The sequence below is a fragment of the Dromiciops gliroides genome, chromosome 4 (assembly GCF_019393635.1).
Source record: "Dromiciops gliroides isolate mDroGli1 chromosome 4, mDroGli1.pri, whole genome shotgun sequence".
Taxonomy (NCBI): domain Eukaryota; kingdom Metazoa; phylum Chordata; class Mammalia; order Microbiotheria; family Microbiotheriidae; genus Dromiciops; species Dromiciops gliroides.
Genome location: NC_057864.1, coordinates 345,708,075 through 345,726,943, shown reverse-complemented (window position 1 = coordinate 345,726,943; position 18,869 = coordinate 345,708,075). Strand labels below are relative to the sequence as shown.

The window sequence follows — 18,869 nt, the reverse complement described above, 5'->3', positions numbered from 1 at the left end:
TAATCATTTCATGTTCCAGTTTCTGCTTTTGTGCAAAGTGAAGGCATTGGAACTCTTATCACTTAGAATCCTGAATCCTTTGGCCTAATTAGTGTTCCCTACAAAGTAATGCTTTTTTGCACTAGGTAACTTTAAGTGGGACACAACATTATGTTGAGGGATAAAGTGTGTTTTGTTATGTCAAGAAAATTTGTTTCTGACTTTTCCTTGGCACTCATTTATGAAGAATGAAATTATTCCTCCATAAAGCAATCTTTTAGTAGCAGAGCAGGTACTAGGATTATTTTCCTCCCTTTTTTTGGTGGGAGTGGGGTGGGGGGTTATGAATCCATCTCTGATTTCATTGGTATAAAGAGCTCTCTCTACCAATGCAGGCCAGAAGTTCTGCAATTTATAATCTTAAGGAGGTTCAGAGTCAGGACTTTTGTAGACTGCCTTTCTCTTAGGAATAAGGAGACAAAATGAGTGTACAGGCCTTCAAAGAGCTTATATTTTATCAGAAGTTTAGTGGTAATACCTAAATCTCATTTTGATGAACTGATAATACCGGATTCTTTTAACTATACTGAAATTTCATTACAACAACTTTTCCTAAAATTCAGCTTTTGTCTGCACAGTATGTCTATGAAATTTGTCATCAGCATGCCATTTGTTTTATAGTAGTACTAATTAATTTTGCTAAATTTGCATACGAAAATAGATTTAGTGATAAATTGAAATGTCATTATTGTAGTAATTTAATAGAATGGCATATCAGCATGCTTTTTTTTCTTTAGGTATTAATAAAAGGTAGGATTTATATATCAGTACAGTGTCCTTTTTTTTTTAATGAAGTCATAATATTCTACCAACTTTCTCTAAAACAGTAAACTGCCTTAAAAGCCCTGGCTCTATAAATAGAAAGAACTTTGAGAAACTGGATGGTATAAGTGTTCTACCAAAAATTATGTCATTTTAAAAACTAAATAGACATGGTTTTCCTATTAAACTTTATAATCTATTATTTTTTTTATTTACTAATGACATTTTAAATTATATTCACTAGAATAGCAATAATGAAAAACTTTTGTTAGGATTATTTCTAATATTTTAAAAGAAAAAAGTTAGTAACTATGTTTAAATTACCTTTTCCTTTTTCATTCCTTAGATTATCATCATTGATTAATATTGTACCTTCTTTTTTCCTATGTGGATATCATTTCATCTATTAAACATCCCCAGTGTTCTGGACTGTTTAATAACCTTTTTTGGTCCCTGCTAGGTTTTAGGCAAAAAATAATGATAATACAGCAGACTTAATTAGTGAATTAAGTGAGATTGTCTGCTTTGATATAACCAAACCACGAATCATGAGCTACTTGATAAGAAAGAGAAATACATGGTATTTTTAATAGGCAGTAATTGCCCTATAATGGAAGTATCATGAGGGCAGGTGCTATATAACAGTTTTTTCTATTTGTATCTCCACTGCCTTCTACAAAGTGTTTAATAATAAATATTTGTTTAATTTAAGGAATTAAGCCAAACCTTTTCTGTTTCCCTCTTTTCATGACTTTGAATTATTTAAATGGCGTATTTGGGAGTCAGAATAAATAGTGTACATTGTTTCTTTCTAAATGGTACTTGCTTGTAAAACAAGTCATTGGAAGTCTTCAAATCTAAAATATTTCTTTCTAGGTTTGATTTTCATTTGTCCACAAGATGGTACTGTTTCTTTAACCCAAAAGTCATGAATGCTGGATGGAGAATATTGAGAGCTTATCTTCTTGTAAAAGGCAGCTTTTAGATAGTTTTCATTCCAAATATTTGCTCATGAGAAATTTGGGGTTTATTATTTAAATATTTCATAGTCAGCAATAAAATTCATAGGATTTTTTGCTATCTAGTTTGAAATTTATTTTTTTTAACTTGCATGACATTTTCCATATTGTACATAGACTTCTATACCACTTATGTGGGTGACTTTAAAATATTTTGTTTGATATAAAATTGACTTGACCATATCTGCATTTATTTATACCAAACCTCCTTGTTATCTTAGATCTTTCTACTTCCTTTTTCCTTTCCTGTGTTAATAGACCAGAAAAAAATGTTTGGAGATTATCTGAAATGCCATCTTTTCTCAGAATATAATCTGAAAACCAAAGAAGAAAAGAGAATTTTTTAAAGTGGAGCATATCGAAACGTATTATTTTCTCCCCTTTCCCCTCCCTCTCAACCCTGCCATGTTAGTATCCAGGAAACAACCAGCTTCCCAGTTACCTAGGCTCACAACCTAGATTTTGTCCGAGACTCCTCACTCTTTCTCATATGCGTTCTTACCAACATAGATAATCAGTCACTAAGTTCAGTTTATTCTTCCTTCCCAACATTTTTCATATAGACCCCTTTTTTTCCTCTGACACTGCCACTACCCTAGAACAGGCCCTCATCTCCTTGCACCTAGACCATTGCAGTAGCCTGCTGATTGGTCTCCCTGCCTCAGGTTTCTCCCCACTCTGGTCCATCCTGTACTGTGCTGTCCAATTGTTCTTCCTAAAGATTATCTTTTCTGATCATGTTAATCTCCTATTCATTAAACTCCTGTTACTCCAGGATCAAATATAAAATTCTATTTGACTTTTAAAGCCCTTTATAACATGACCCCTTCCTGCCTTTCTATTGTTCTTAGACTTTACTCCCCTCCAAATACTCTACAATCTAACACCACCTTGCTGTTCCTCATACAAGACATTCCATCTTCAACTCCCAACTCTGTATATTTTCAGTGGCTATTCTCCCATGCCTGGTATTCCCTCCTTCCTCATTTGTGCCTTCTGGCTTCTTTCAAGCAATTCTCAGTGGAAATCTCAGCTTCTGCAAGATTCCTTTCCCAATCCTCATTCATACTAGTGTCTTTGCTCTGTTGATTATCTCTAATTTAGCCTGTCTGTATCTTGGTTGCACCTAGATATTTGCATGTTATCTCCACCATTGGACTGTGAACTTTATGAGATTAGGATCTGCTTTTTTGAGTTAAACTCCAAATGTAGTAAGTGTTTTGTCTTAAGATTAATAAATTAGTTCAGTTTGGGAGTCAGCATCTTTGATAGTGTTTATGTCAGAAAATAGAAGATTGTCAATCCACGGTTTAACTATAATGCCATCAAAATAATAATAACTTTGAGAGTCCTGAGTTTTTCCAGGTATTTGGAGATTTCTCTTCCAAGAAGTTACAGATTTTTACTTCATTTCATCTTAGTACTTTCTCCAGCACCTGGAAGTTTATAAGATTGTAGCCTCTGCTTTCTTCACTACCAGCTTAGTGAAGAAATTTTGTAAATTTTTCAGTAACATCCATACCTCACATTTCTCAAATAGCTTTCTTCACACAAAAAGTGCCTTGATATCTTTAGATGCATTTTTGAGATGACCTGATATGAGATACCCTTTCAATTTTGGTAGCTTCATACCAATGTTGGCAAGAATTTGCTACAACACTGTGGCATGTTCCATCATATTGATTAATGTAAGTGAAACCATATTAATATGTAGTCTTTCATCATTACTTCATTTTTATTTCATAATTTTCACTTAAATTGGGATTAGAGATCTTTTTTTTTTTTTTAAGTGAGGCAATTAGGGTTAAGTGACTTGCCCAGGATCACATAGCTAGTAAGTGTTAAGTGTCTGAGGCCTGATTTGAACTCAGGTACTCCTGACTCCAGGGCCAGTGCTCTATCCACTGCGCCAACTAGCTGCCCCGATTGGAGATCTTTTTGAACTCATATGTTTTTTAAATGACTTGTTTGATAATCCTGCATAGAAATAAGTAATTTATACATTGTCAGCAGGCATTTGTAAATGCCTACTATGTGCCAGGCACTGTCCTAAGCTTTGGAGGAGAACGTAAGAATGGCTAAATCAACCTCTGTTCTTAAAGAGCTTACAATCAAATGGTGGAAACAACATGTAAAAACTGCATTTATGGAATAGATACAGGATAAATTGAAGGCGATTAAGAGAAGGGAAGACTCTAGCAATAAGGGGAACCATGAAAGGCTACTTGCAGAAGATGGGATTTTAACTGTGACCTAAAGGAAGTTGGATAAGCCGGGGGCATAGATGAGGAGAGAAGGAATTCCAGGAATGAGGGAGAACCACTGAAAATGCAGCATTATGAGTTAGAGATGGAGTATCTTGATCAACAAAGGAGTCTAGTGTCATTTTATTATAGAGTAGTGTGGAGGGTGGGGTAATGTATAAGAGTGTCATGGTCAGAAAGGATAACTTTTCCTTCATTCTGTTTATGTGCATTTTTGAAGTAAAGATAGTTGCACACAGAATGTTGTATAATATAGTATCAGTGTATTTATTATTCCATGAAAATAATACACATTTAAAAATTACTTTTCAAGAAAACTGAATTGTTAGAAATGAGAACCATTTCTAGGAAAACACAAAAAAAATCCATATTCCAAGAATATTAGGATCACTGTGTTATTAAGCCATTAAAAGTGCTTAAGCTTTAGATAAATTATAAAGCTGGCCTTCTTTTACTTGTCATTTAAAAAATGGAATATCCTGTACTTTTCTTAATAATCTTCTGATAACTGTTTTCTTCAGGACATTCTACTTCTAGCCTTATTAAAATACCTAGCTTTCCATCTTTCTCTAATGCCTGCCTTTTTACTTGGGGAATTCAGCATACATATTAATACTCCCTCAAAATATCCTAATTCCCATTTCCTTAACCTACTCTTCCACTCTGCCTCAGGTACACACAGAGTTGGTTCTACCCCTTGATATTGCCATCACCCACAAGTGTTCTACATTTCTAGTTCAAGACCTCTGAAATTCCTGATTACTCATGGTATCCACTATACCTTCCCTCTTATTAATGTGCTTTTGAAGGATGCTGGAAAAAAATCCAAAGCCATACTTACTGGTTCCACAAATTTATATTACATAATCTCATCAGAGGCCATTTGCTAAGAACTCTTTTCTCATTTCATATTACTCAGATGCCTTTCTTTACTATGTCTTCCTTCTCCCTATCTCATATGAAGAGGTAGCCCTTCTCTTAGGCAAAACAAACTCCTTTACATGGAAAAGTAGATCTCATTCCATCGCGTATTCTCCAGGAGTTTGCCCCCTTTATCTTCCTACTCACTAAACTTTAATCTCTCCTTGCACTCATTTTTTCTTTACTATATACAAACATACGTAAGTCTACCCTACCCTCAAAAAACTTATGTCATCTGTCTAACCTCACTACTGTCATCTTCTGTGTCTCCTCTCTTTCATAGTTTAACTCCTTGAGAAGTCTGTTTGTAATCAATATCTACACTTCCTTTCCTCTCAGTTTTCTGCAGTCTGGCTCCATCCTTCAACAAAACTATACTCTCTAAAGTTACCAATGATTTCTTAATTGCCAAATCCAGTGGCCTTTTCTTATGATCCTCATTTTCTTTGACCTTTCTGCCATCTTGGACACTGCTGATAACTCTCTTTTCCTTGGTAATTTCTTGTTTTTTAAGTTTTCACTTCACTGTTCTCTCCTGGCTCTCTTCCTCCTTGTCCAACTGCTCCTTCTCAGTCTTCTTTGCTGTAGATCTTTATCCAGGTCTCTCAAATCTCTGTCCTGGGCCCTCTTGTGCTTCTATATTATTTAGCTTGGTGATATCATCAGCTCTATTTACCCAGCCCCCAACCTCCATTCTCACATCTCACTGCCTATGGGACATCTTAATGGGATGTCTTAAATTCGGTATGTCCAGAACTGATCTTATCTTTCCTCACGATCCCTCCCTTCTATTCTTCCTAACTTCCCTAGCTACCATTAAGGGTACCACTGTCCTCCCACTTATCCATTATAGCAACTGAGGTGTCATTCTCAACTCCACATATCTAATTAGTGGCACCCTGCCACTTCTAATGCCTAACATCTCTCACAAATACCCCCTTCTTTGCTCAAAAACCTTACAAGATGGTGCATAACCTGTATCCTTGCCTAATTTGTTAGCAGTAAAAAAATTACTTTAAATTCATAGAGACAGCTCTGTGGTACAGGAGATTGAGTGTTGGACCTGGAATCAGGAAGAATTGAGTTCAGTGTCTTCCTCAGGCAAGTCCCTTAACCTCTCTCCACCTTGGTTACCTCAACTATAAAATGGGAATAATTATATCACCACTTCCTATGTAGTTCTTGTATCACATGTAACATCAGATGACACATGTAAGGCCTTTTGCAACCTTAAAGCTCTATATTAATAACAGCCATTATTAAATAACACACTTCAACAGTTGCTTCAACTATCAGACATGATAGAACTTTATTTGTTTACATTGATAGCCTGGCTCCTGTCTGTGTTGCAAAAGGCCAACACTGCCTTGTGTAGAATTATAATTCTCACTTGAACTGCCAAGTTTTGCAAAATTTTAACAATGAAAACAACATATCTGCTTCCATGTATTGATCAACAAACAATTGTAGGTAGGGAATACTGGAAAACAGCATGGACTTCTAGGTCATCAGTATGAGAATGCATGACTTCATTTGGTGGTGAATGGCTGGTTGATGCAGTTGCCTAATAATTGGCCAGCTATGATTTTTTCTGGTGACAAAGTCATGGATATTTATAATACTACTCTGGCTTGTTGCCTACAGTCATAATTGTAATAAATGCCAAATTTCATCTAGATGTTTTTTGTCTGTCATTATAGTCAGTTACCAAGTATCTGGTTGCCTACTAATACATGCTGTTTTCCTTTTCATGTCCAGTGTATACTGATATTTGTTTGTAGCTAAGCCAGATTTTAGATTTGTCAATTTTCCCTTTAAATAAATATTGTGGGGGCAGCTAGGTGGCGAAGTGGATAAAGCACGGGCCCTGGATTCAGGAGGACCTGAGTTCAAGTCTGGCCTCAGACACTTGACACTTACTAGCTGTGTGACCCTGGACAAGTCACTTAACCCCCATAGTCCCACAAAAAAAAAAAAAAGAAAAGAAAAAAAAATAAATAAATATTGTGAGATTTCTAACAAATTAATATGACAAGATTATAGTATTTGTTCTGAAAAATTCTCTTAAGTTTTAATTAATTATGCATTTTTAGGACATTGGTGCAGGAAAAGGCAAGTACTATGCTGTCAACTTTCCAATGAGAGATGGTATAGATGATGAGTCGTTACGGGCAGATATTTAACCAGTAAGTATTATATATGTCAAATCTCAACCATTTTTTGTTATGTGTTGAAAGGGATTAACCTTTGATATCCTTTTTTTTCCATGTAGATAATATCAAAAGTGATGGAGATGTATCAGCCTAGCGCAGTAGTGTTGCAGTGCGGTGCAGACTCACTATCTGGTGACAGACTTGGTTGTTTCAATCTTACCGTCAAAGGTAAAACTACTTTAAAGTGTGGTATTCCCAGATCAGGATGGGAGGAGAGTTTTTAAAAAATTATTTTTCTTTAATTTGATTATGTCTTTTATAAGAGTTTAAATCTTGGGTAGGGGTATCTGTGTGTGTTTACATGTACATATATATGTAAACATACACATGTGTGTATACATACATAATATAACCATTTGATCACTTTTTGCCTATTGTCATTTTAAAATTAGTCTTTCACTAAACTCACTTGGCCATAGTGTAGAGATAATCTTGAGTTGTTAAACACCAATGGACTATAATCTTTGGCAGTTGCTATCATCCTAGAAAGGCTTTGAGTGAAGTTTTGTTCTCTTTTCTAAGGTCTAGTTTAACTAAATTTGAAAGATGCTCATCCTCAAATTGACTGCAGATGAGTGAATTTTTCAGCTACAGCATTTCTCAAAGAATATTGGACAGCACAGCTTTAATGCCAGCCCTCTCTCAGTTCAGGTTCAAATTTTAGGACATGAGTCACTCATAAGTCGATTAACATTTAACAAAAGGAAGTTTACTTTGCCCTAACATAGCAGGCATATGCAACAAGGATACAGTGACACTTATCTTCAGCTTTGGTAGATCCGGCCTCCCTAGCCTCCTTATGGAAACATGTCTGATCGGCCGGTCATCAGGGTATGGTCCTAGGCACCCATCAAGACTGAGAGACCTAGATTCCACGTGGCTTGGACTTTTCAGTGTCATTAGTATGACCATGAATCTGCAACATGGAAGCCAGGGCTAATCAAATCCCAGGACAGCTTTTGTCCTAAACCTACCCCAGAAGAGGGGTAGGAATTGGGTGTGCAAGGAAGAGGAAGCTACATCAGAGAAGCAGGAGTTAATCACCTAGGGCAATCAAGGCACTTTTGCCTTTTTTAAGTACTGCCTCCTTGTCTTTTGGGTGGGAGGAAAGAAACCATGTCAGGGAAACATAACTGGTTGGTGGCAGGGTCTTAGGAATCTTCTAGAGGACCTTCTACCATTTAATGCTTATAGGACTTATGCTGCACTATACTAAGGGGGGAAAGGGAGAAGAAGAAGAAAAAAAAATGAAACAAAAATATGAATGTAACCAAAAGCCAGAAATGCTTAGTCCTTTGCCTCCTACCTTCAGAAGGATCAAGTCTCAAATTTTAAAATCTGATCATATTGTGAGTGCCACTGAGTCAACTCAGCAATCCCTTTTCTACCAGGTCATTATGAATCTACCATTGTTATAGTGGCAGTATCAATTCCCCTATGCTATAGAAAGCAAGATCCCCCCAATTCTATCCCTTTGTCTCCCAGGCCCTTTCTGGGAAGGAGTTGCCCAAAGCATCCCAGAGGAAAGAAACCTGCCAGTTGAGGGGAACATAACCTACTCAGGAGGGGGCTAATTAGTACCCTCTGAGGGAGCATTAGCTGGAACTAAGTCCCCAAAACATTGCATTCTTACTTATCAGGTAAGTCTTCTGGAGACTGGATCTCCAAAATCACTGGACCAGAAAGCGCTTCTTCCTAGGGTGTCATTGATTCATCATAAACATTGTTAATGAGAGGGTGGAAACTGTACCAGAGTAATCAGATGCATAATGATTCAGCTGTTGATTTTCAGATGCAAACCTCTTGCCACTAAGATGGAATAGTGTCACTTTGCTAGTTGGAGACAAGTTGAGTGTCACTTAGGTTGTGCTCCAGCTTGCCCAGTTGGACAGTAATAGCTGCCTTGTTCTTAGTTTAGGGGATCATGTGGTCCTGTGCCCAGCACAGCCTGGTATCATCACCACCCCGATGTTCAACTGGCATTAGACCCATTCCATAACTTCTGCTTTTCTTATGGCAGCTCCACAGTGGTGATTTAGCATAAAATGTCCCTGGTGGGTGTTGACATGTGCCACAAATAGCTGTATGCAGTGGGAGACTTCAGCATAATTCTTTCCCTGGTCCCAATTCCAAAGGGGAGAGCTGTTGATTATCCAGTCCTGTGCACTCTAGGCTCCAGACAAGACATAAAGCTACCACCATGGAGTCAATATAGATGAAGATCTTCTTCCCTACTTAATGGGCTTAAAAGAATCCTTATTATTTGGGTATCCCCTTACCAGATATGGGGCTACAGAAGTCAATTTGTACATGCCTGTCATAGCAGTTAGAACCATGGTCAGCCAGGCAAAACGGCTTTCCTCAGGTCTTTATAAGAAAAAGGCCTGTTGGGCCAGTGGAGGAGGCACGGTTCCCAGGGTCTGAAGTGGAAACTATACTAGTCTCTGGTATAGTCATCCCCTATTTGTTAAGAGCACTCACACCAGAGGGACTCTCAAATGTAATTTCCATTTAGGACTAGAGAGACTTCTTGTGATATAACTGTCCTTTAAGAGGGCCCATCTTGCATCACAATTCGGGCTTAGAATAAGCAAAAGTGATGTAGTGACCACAGCTGCCCTAGAAAACTTGGTGCTCCAGGAGCCCAAGAGTCTCTTATTCTGGACACCTCTTGGTATCCACTAAAGGTTCTGCTTATCCTAATCTTTATTGACAGAGATACCCAGAAGCATGAGCCTTACACAGCCATAAGGGCCCAAACAGAGAAACTGTAAGATAGCTTGCTTTATATCTTTCCAGGGCTGTGGCCTGCTCTGGAACCCATTTGAAAGAGGCAGATTTGCAAGTGATTATAAGTGGGGGTCATCAAGATACCCAGGTAGGAAATAGAGGTTCTCCAAAACTTGAAAAGTCCAATAACTTTCTGGCTTCTTTTTTAGTTCATTTAAAAGTGTTTATAGCTTATTCCAGACTCTACCTGGAATCCTTCAGTTTTTCCCTATCTACTGTATTCACCAAAATTCAATTGAATGGTCTCAACCCTGGATTACTTTATAATCGATTCCCACCCGCATTCCTTTTTATGAGCCTCCTGCCACAGTGGGCTTCATCTGGCCCTGTTACCATTACATCATCATTGAATGAAACAGTGTTCACCAATGCTCTTTTAGACCTCTTTAGGTCTCTGCCCATCATAAAATGTGGTAGTATTAGGGAGAGTAGAGTTAGGATATTGAAATTATGTTGGACTCCCTTACAGGTGAAAGCAAATCTCTCTTGACCAATCTTGGTTGCAGAAGTAGCAAAAAAAGCATTGACAAAACTGACTGCCCCGTGCCAATCACCCTGGTCCTGGGCAACTCATCTACAACATTGACAGGGTCAGGAACAGCTGTAGAAATAGGCTTGACACCTTTTCAGCTCCCAGCCCATTGTAAGTTAACAGATGCCATCCACCTTCCTCTCAAATGACATAGAGTTGTATAAAGATAGCTGGTATAGTGAAATGATCCAGCTTCCTTCATCTCCATCACTTGAGAAGAAATATTTTTCATTCCATCTGCCCCCTTGGGACCAGATACTGTGTGGTGTTAACTACATGGGAGCAGGTAACTAAACATTTTCATTTGGCCTTACCTAGAGTAATATGCCTATAGATTGCTGAAAGGATTTGCACAGGTACTTAACCTATTATCTTCCCTCTCTACATGGTTTGAACTCTGTAGCCTTCCCTGAATGATCTCCTTGGAGCAGAAGCTTTCGAGGATAGCTCAGGTTGGGCCGAAGAACCCTTGTTAACTGGTTTCTTAATTTCTTTGTACAGTTTTGTTAACATCACCTTGGGCTAGTCATCAGTTGCTTTCTTATCAACCTCATGTTTCAGGAGTCTTCCCTAAACTCCCTCCTGAGGATGATGTTATTCTGCCTACCTAGCAGGGTGATAGCCTCTGATACCTCCTCATTTCGCAGAGTTCCTGTTTCAGCTGACAGTATTTGCCCAAGCCACAACTTTCCCAATCTGCTGCTCAAGTTTCACCAGTTGATCAGCCCATTCTTATGGGGTTATGTGTCTGGGGAGACCCATAGCTAAAGTCTTTGAAGCCTTCAAGAGAAGCTCCACTGAGGAGGTGGGATCTACTTGCACCTGACACAGGCTGCTTATAGAGTTCAGGGACTCCTTAGGTTTCTCTTTGAACTTCTACAAAAACCCCAGTTCTTCAGTGGAAAAGGTTTGCTTACTACCAGCTCTCATAAGGTGAGTTCCTGCATGTGGAGTAATAAATCATCAATCTCTATTCCCATCAGGAGAGATCCCTTTTAATTGATCAGTCACTAGTTGACCCCTGGCTTTCATCACAACTAGAGAACTCAGAGAATTCAGTCTCTAGTTGCTGAATACTTCATTTCAATTCACTTTCAGTCTTGTGCTGGTAGTCCAACTTGCACAGAGCAGTCATCAACAGTCAGGGAATTCTGAACTTTATGCTTTCTTACCTTCTCGTCAACCTTCTTCAGGACCCACTAAGCTAATCCCTCTGCTTAAGCAGGAGCTTGCTTGCTATACTATACAGAAATACATCATCAGGAGAGGTCTTGAAACAGGGAGACAATAGTGACCCAGTCACCCCATCCTCTATAATTTGAAGAATTCTTCCTCCAGTTTATTGTAAACTTATCCCAGTTTGCTGAAACTATGTCATATGTCAAAGGTGCTTCTCTGACACTAGCATTCTTTGTTCAGGTTCAGTTTGGGGTACAAAGTAAGATACTTGTAAGCCTTTGAATATTTAACAAAATGTTTACTCTGCCCTAAGACAGCAAAGTTATGTATTACTTGCCTTCTCACAGAAATGCATCTGAATCAGTTGAATATGGTTTAACCCCCCACCTAAGTCTTAGAGACCTGTGTTCTACATGGCTAAGATTTTATATGCCCTTAGATTACTATGAACCTACGTCATGGAATCTGAGTTTAGTCATATCTGGAAAGCTTTGTCTTCTAGGTAAAGCCTCCCCATATTGGTGGTGGGAAAGAAGGTGCATCAGGAAAACCTTGCCTATCAGTTACCTAAATTTAGAAGAATTGCAATCTGAATCAGTGGAAAGATTATCCACATAGATTCTTGAATTTTTCACATCAATAAAACAATCCAGAGTTTCCTTAAAGACTGCTACCAAGAAAACAAAGCAGTAATTACTGTTTTTATGACCATAATAATCTGTGGGTTTATCAAAGTACATTCAGATCACATATCAATATTCATTTATATAGACTAGTCATAAATTCAGTTTTTCTTTTAAAAATAGTAAATTTAATCAAATGCTATTTAAAGCTGAATCTGTACTATGTAGAAAACTGTCCCTTTGAGATTTTACAGAGAAATTAGGATAGGTTAACACCCTATATTGTTCCCTGTACAAAAGTCCTACTCTCAGAACTCATTGTGAAGTACCTTAGGTTCTTGAAGAAAATGTTCAAGGTAATTGGATGTTTTGCACATTGGGAAGGTTCAGCATGATTCAGAGAACCAATTAGATGTGCTGTCTCAGAACCAGCCTAACTGTTAGAGGCTCATCACTGATAGTCTGGCTACTAGGAATATGAATTCTTTGAACATGGTAACCCATGATATAATTTTTTTAATGGCCCTCCATGTCATGTGATCAATCTCTTTCCACTTAAGTATTTGCAGTATGTATAGAGTAGCCATAAATATCAATATTTAAAGATTTGGGGGGGGTGGGGAGCAGTGAGGTGGTGTAGTGCATAGAGCACTGGCACTGGATTCAGGAGGACCTGAGTTCAAATCCAGCTTCAGACACTTGATATTTACTGTCTGTGTGACCCTGGACAAGTCACTTAACCCTCATTGTCCCATTTAAAAAGAAATATTTAAAGGTTTGGTAAATTATATTTTTACCTAAAGTACTCCAAACACAAGATACTTGTCGAAGTAGTCAGTAGAGTCATCCAAAGGGTCCAAGAGAAATCATTTCATGAGACTCCTGGTCATTTTACTTTTCCACATTTGTGATGTACATAAGCAAAAAGACTACCAAGAAGATAATTGCAGCTTAGGTACCAGCAGATATCTCAAATGTTTGTGTCTCTTAAGTCATGAGTATTTTGGTCAAGAAGGGAGTTCAAAGATCAAAAAATAATTTGTTGAAGGAAGGAGACAAGGGCATTTTAATTGGCTATTTATTTAGCCAAGGAGGGAGAAAAGGATGAATAACTAGTTAGAATTAGCTAAAGGAACTTGTAAGTTAGGAGATACTCCAAAACTAGGAAATGAGGTAACAAAAGTATGATTGAAGAATCCAATAAAAGTGACAGATTATGCAAGAAAACAAAACCTCACAATGTTTTTCTTATAAGAAGCATTTTAAAAACACATACATGTAATAAAAATGGGCTAGGAAAATAATTCCATCAGGCAAATTCCTAAACAAGGAGTTACAATCATGCTGTCAGACAAAAGTAAGTACACTGAAAACAAAGTTGGATGAATATTATGCTAAAATAGCCATGTTTCAATATTTAACATATCCTTCAAATGCCTTTGCATCTAAATTAAAAAAAAAACTACAGGAGATCATAGTAACAGAAGTGGCAGGGCATTTTCATATCTTATTTTTGGATAAGTTTAAGAGAAATAAAATGAAATATAGAGAAAATAGAGAACTGAATGTTTTTTCTGTAGAAACTAGAGCTAAGACTTAAGATGTCTTCTAAGAGTATACATATTTCTCATCACCAATTGGAATTTTGACAGATTGTACCATTTATGAGAGTATAGAGATAAATATAAAAAATAAATAATATATTCTTTACATACCATAATGCAATAAAATAGTCAATTCAAAGACCACAACACAGAACCACTTGGAGACTGAACAAAATCCTGAAGTAGGTTAAAGAAAAAAAATTATGGAAACAATTATTTTGAAGAAAATTATAATGATGAAACAACGTACCAAAAATTCTGGGGTGCAGCTGATATACTTGGGGAAAAACATTTCTGAAGCTATAACTAAATGGTAGTATTAATAAACTGAATATACATTTTTAAAAGTTTGAAAGTTAAAGCTAAAATAACAAGAGGGATGTATCAGAATTAAGCTGAAAATAAATTAGAAACGTACTATAGAAATTATTAGACTAAAAGTTAGTTCTTTGAAAAGACTGATAAAAGTAATAAACCTTTAGCCAATGTAAGAAGAGGATGGCAAAAATCAAATTAACAACAAAAAAAAGAAAATAATCTGTCTCTTTAAAATTTATTTAGAATTTTTATTTTCACAAATTACATGTAAAAACAAGTTTTGACATCAATTGTTAAAAACTTTGTGTCTCATTCTCTTCCTCCCCATCCTGCCCAAGAACTCAAGCAATTCAATATAAATTATACATGAGTAAAAAAGAAAATAATCTGAGTGAAATCACAGCAAACTCAGAATAAGTTTTTAAACTGACACATTAGAAATAGTGTGGGGGTGGGGTGCTGGATGATGCAGTGTATAGGGCACTGGTCCTGGATTCAGGAGGACCTGAGTTCAAATCTGGCCTCAGACACTTAACACTTACTAGCTTTGTGACCCTGGGCAAGTCACCTAACCCTCCTTGACCAGCAAAAAAGAAAAGAAAAGAAATTGTATGCTAACAAACAACACAAGAAATAGGTGGTTTCATAATAGTGAAATTAACAGAAGGCCAAATAGAAATTTAAACACTCCCATTTCAGGAAGAAAATAGAACTAGATGTAAAAGAACGATCAAAGGGGAAAAAACTGCTCAGGATAGATTCACAGATTTCTGTCAAACCTTTAAAAACCATGTCCACATTACCTACATTCTCAAATTAAGTAATCTACTGAATTTCTTTGAAAGAAATGAAATTCTAAGCTAAACTAAGAAAAGGTTAAAAAAAACTGGAATTGTGTTATTAGTGAATATTGATGTTTAAAATTTTAATAAAATGTAGTCAGTCATACTCCATTGTTTTATCTAAGAAATTATTATGATGGAATTTGATTTATAATGGGGATATAAAGATGTTCTCAGCATTAAGGAAAGACAGTTATTCATATTGACAACATATCCCATCAGTAGATGTGGAAAAAGCCTTTGACAAAGTAAAAGAGGCATTTATGCTAAAACCTCTGCAAATAATGGGCATAGAGGGGCTTTTTTGATGTCATAAAATGTTCAAAAGCAAGTATCATAAACAGGAACATACAAAAATTTTTCAGTTAAATACTGGAGTATAACAGTGGTACCCCCATCCCCACAATTATTTGATAAAGATTTGGAAATGCTAACATTAAAAATGAGGAAATTAAAGGCATATGGATCGCTTTTTGCTGGTTGTCTCCAGCTAGTTGGCACAAGAGTGCTGGGCCTGGAATCAGGAAGACTCATCTTCCTGAGTTCAGATCTGTCCACAGACATTAACTGTGTGGTCCTGGGGAAGTCACTTAACACTGTCTCGGTTCCTCATTTGTAAAATGAGCTAAAGAAGGACATGACAAACCACTCCTATATTCTTGCCAAGAAAATCCAAAATGGGGTAACCAAAAGTTGAACACAATTGAAATGATGGAATCACCATCACCTAAGGAATCAGCAAAAATAATCATTAAAACAGTAACAAGCAAAGTTTCTGACTTAAAATCAACTGCATTTCTGAGTAACAACAAAGTTCCAAGAGGTAAAAATAGAAAGGAGGAAATCATTCCGAATAACTACAAAATAAAGTATCTAAGGATCACACTGCCAAAGCACACAAAATACTTGGTTAGGTTCAGTTACAGGGTACTCCTTTATAGCTAGAATGTTTCACTGTGCAATAATAAAGATGACTGTCACCAAAGTTAATTTACAGTATTCTATGCTAATCAGATTATCAAAGGGATACTTTGCATAACTCAAAAAATAACAATTTTTTAAAAAGCAAGTTCTGTAGGGGTAGCTAGGGAGTACAGTGGGTAGAGCACCGACCCTGGATTTGGGAGGATCTGAGTTCAGATGCAATCTCAAACACTAGACACTAGCTGTGTGAACTTGGGCAAGTCACATAACCCTCATTGACCTGACCCGCCCCCCCCAAAAAAGTGCTGTAATACCAAGGGAGGTAAAAGAAGCGGGCACAAATGAAGAGAGAGTAGCATTTCTAGACCTTAAACTATCTTTAAAGACTAGTCATCATGGGGCGGCTAGGTGGTGCAGTGGATAGAGCACCGGCCCTGGAGTCAGGAGTACCTGAGTTCAAATCTAGCCTCAGACACTTAACACTTACTATCTGTGTGACCCTGGGCAAGTCACTTAACCCTCATTGCCTCAATTTAAAAAATAAATAAATAAATAAGACTAATCATCAAAATCATCTCTTGGTTTAAAATTGTGAAACAAGACAACAATTGTAAATAACAACTCAATAAGCCTGTGGTTTTTTTTTTAATTATCTTCCTTTCATTGATGTCTTTTTTTTTGGGGGGGGTGAGGCAATTGGGGTTAAGTGACTTGCCCAGGGTCACACAGCTAGTAAGTGTTAAGTGTCTGAGGCTGGATTTGAACTCGGGTCCTCCTGAATTCAGGGCTGGTGCTTTATCCACTGCACCACCTAGCTGCCTGACAAGCCTGTGTTTAAAAAACAAGAAAACACGTTTCTTAGGAAAGAACTCCCTGCTTGATTTTTTAAAAAATAAACTGGGAAAACTAGAATACAGTTGGCCAGAAATTAGGTTTTGGTATCATATTTCATGGTACATTCTGAATGGATTCATTACCTTGAAAATAAAGACTATGCTATTAAAAATTTTAAAAGAAAAGCACATTGTATGCCTTTCATAGCTTTGCATAGAAAATATATTCTTATGCAAGGGATAGTGGCAATGATAAGAGAATAGATAACTGATTTCATGAAGGTGAAAACACAGAACACCTTGGATAAGTTTGAATAGTCAAATAGGGGAAAACTGTCAAATTTCTCTGATAAGGTTTTGGTATCTAAGATATAAATAATTGACACATAGACCTCCACATATAAAGATCAAGAGCCATGCCTCCGTAGATAAGTGGTCAAAAGAATGACCAAAATATTAACTATATGAATAATCCAAATCACTAATAATGGGAATGCACATCAAAACAACCCCTGAGGTTTCACTTCAAATTAGCAAAAAATTACAAAAGGTGAGAAGTCAGTGTTGGAGAGGTTGTGGAAAGACACACTAGCACATTGTTGATGGAGCTGTGAATCAGTACAAGCATTTTGAAGAGCAATTTGGAATTGCCAAGTAGTGAAATATCAAAAATATCATGCTTTGACCCAGAGATTCCACAACTAGGCTTATGTTTAAAGGAGGTTGTTGGTAAGATCAAAGTGTCCATATATACTAAAGTAATTATAGCAGCACTTTTTGAGATGGCAAAGAATTGGAAACCAACTGGATGCCCATTGATTAGGAAATGTGAATGTAATATTAATATCCTATAAGATGAGATATGAATTCAAAGAAGCATAGGATGATCTCCATGAGTTGATGCAGTCAAGCAGAGCTAAGAAAAATGAAATACACAATGACAACAGCAATGAAAATGGGGGGAGAAGTACCAAAAAAAAAAGTCAAAAGTAAATTTTTCAGAATTAGGGAAGAACAAGCATGGCTCCAAAAAAGATGAGAAAACACCCCCCCCCCTTTTCAAAGACAGTCTCCACTAGTATAATGCATTGCACATATTTTCATTGTAATGATCAATTATACTGACATTTTTCCTCTTTAGTTTTTTTTTTGGGGGGGGTGGTGCTTTTTAAGATTACTGTTATATGGGATGCCTTTGGGAAAGGGTGGAGAGGCTTGGATACTGGAGAGGAAACTATGGTCATATAAAAAAATACACAAAGTATATCAGTAAGAACTTACTTTGGAAACACATTCCCAGACCTGCAGTTAAGAAACCCTCACCTAGTGACAGTGAAGTTTCCAATGAAGTGTCGGTATTTTTCCATATAAACAATGCAATTTTCCCCCATTCCCAAGTGAAATGGGACAGTTTGAGAAATAAAAGGTTTTCTCTTCCTTATGAAATTTGGATCACTTATTAGAAATGCTTTTGAGGGGGTACTTTAGACCCTGATTGTAATAGTACAAATTGCCTCTAGTGTATGTCATGTTTTAAATTAACAAAAAATCCTCATAAAGTTTAAAATGAAGTTTGAAAAGAATTTTTTTTATTTTAGTTGTTTACCTTTTTAAAAAATGTTGTGGTTTATTTTGTAAGTTAAACTGCTAATTTATATGTCCTCTCTTTGTGTTAGGTCATGCTAAATGTGTAGAAGTTGTAAAAACTTTCAATTTGCCTCTGCTGATGCTTGGAGGAGGTGGATACACAATCCGTAATGTTGCCCGATGTTGGACATATGAAACTGCTGTTGCCTTAGATTGTGAAATTCCAAATGGCAAGTATTATTACCCAATTAAGCAGTGAAAATAATGAGAAAATGATAAAATTACTTATGATTAATCATTGCTCTGAACAAAGAGGAGGGTGAATCCTTTAGCTCAGGGCAAGGACTCTTCACCTTCTTTGTCATGGACCTCTTTGGAAGTTAGGGAAGCCAGTAGACACCTTGGAATGATATTTTAAA

At 36.8% G+C, this 18,869-nt stretch overlaps 1 protein-coding gene across 1 annotated transcript in view; it reads left to right on the top strand.

The window, feature by feature from the left end:
- HDAC2 (histone deacetylase 2) overlaps positions 1 to 18,869 on the top strand; it is a 53,193-nt gene that overhangs the window by 25,748 nt on the left and 8,576 nt on the right. The window contains 3 exon segments of the mRNA XM_044002651.1: positions 7,099 to 7,191; positions 7,278 to 7,386; positions 18,540 to 18,680. Of these exon segments, the coding sequence (XP_043858586.1) occupies positions 7,099 to 7,191; positions 7,278 to 7,386; positions 18,540 to 18,680 (343 nt within the window).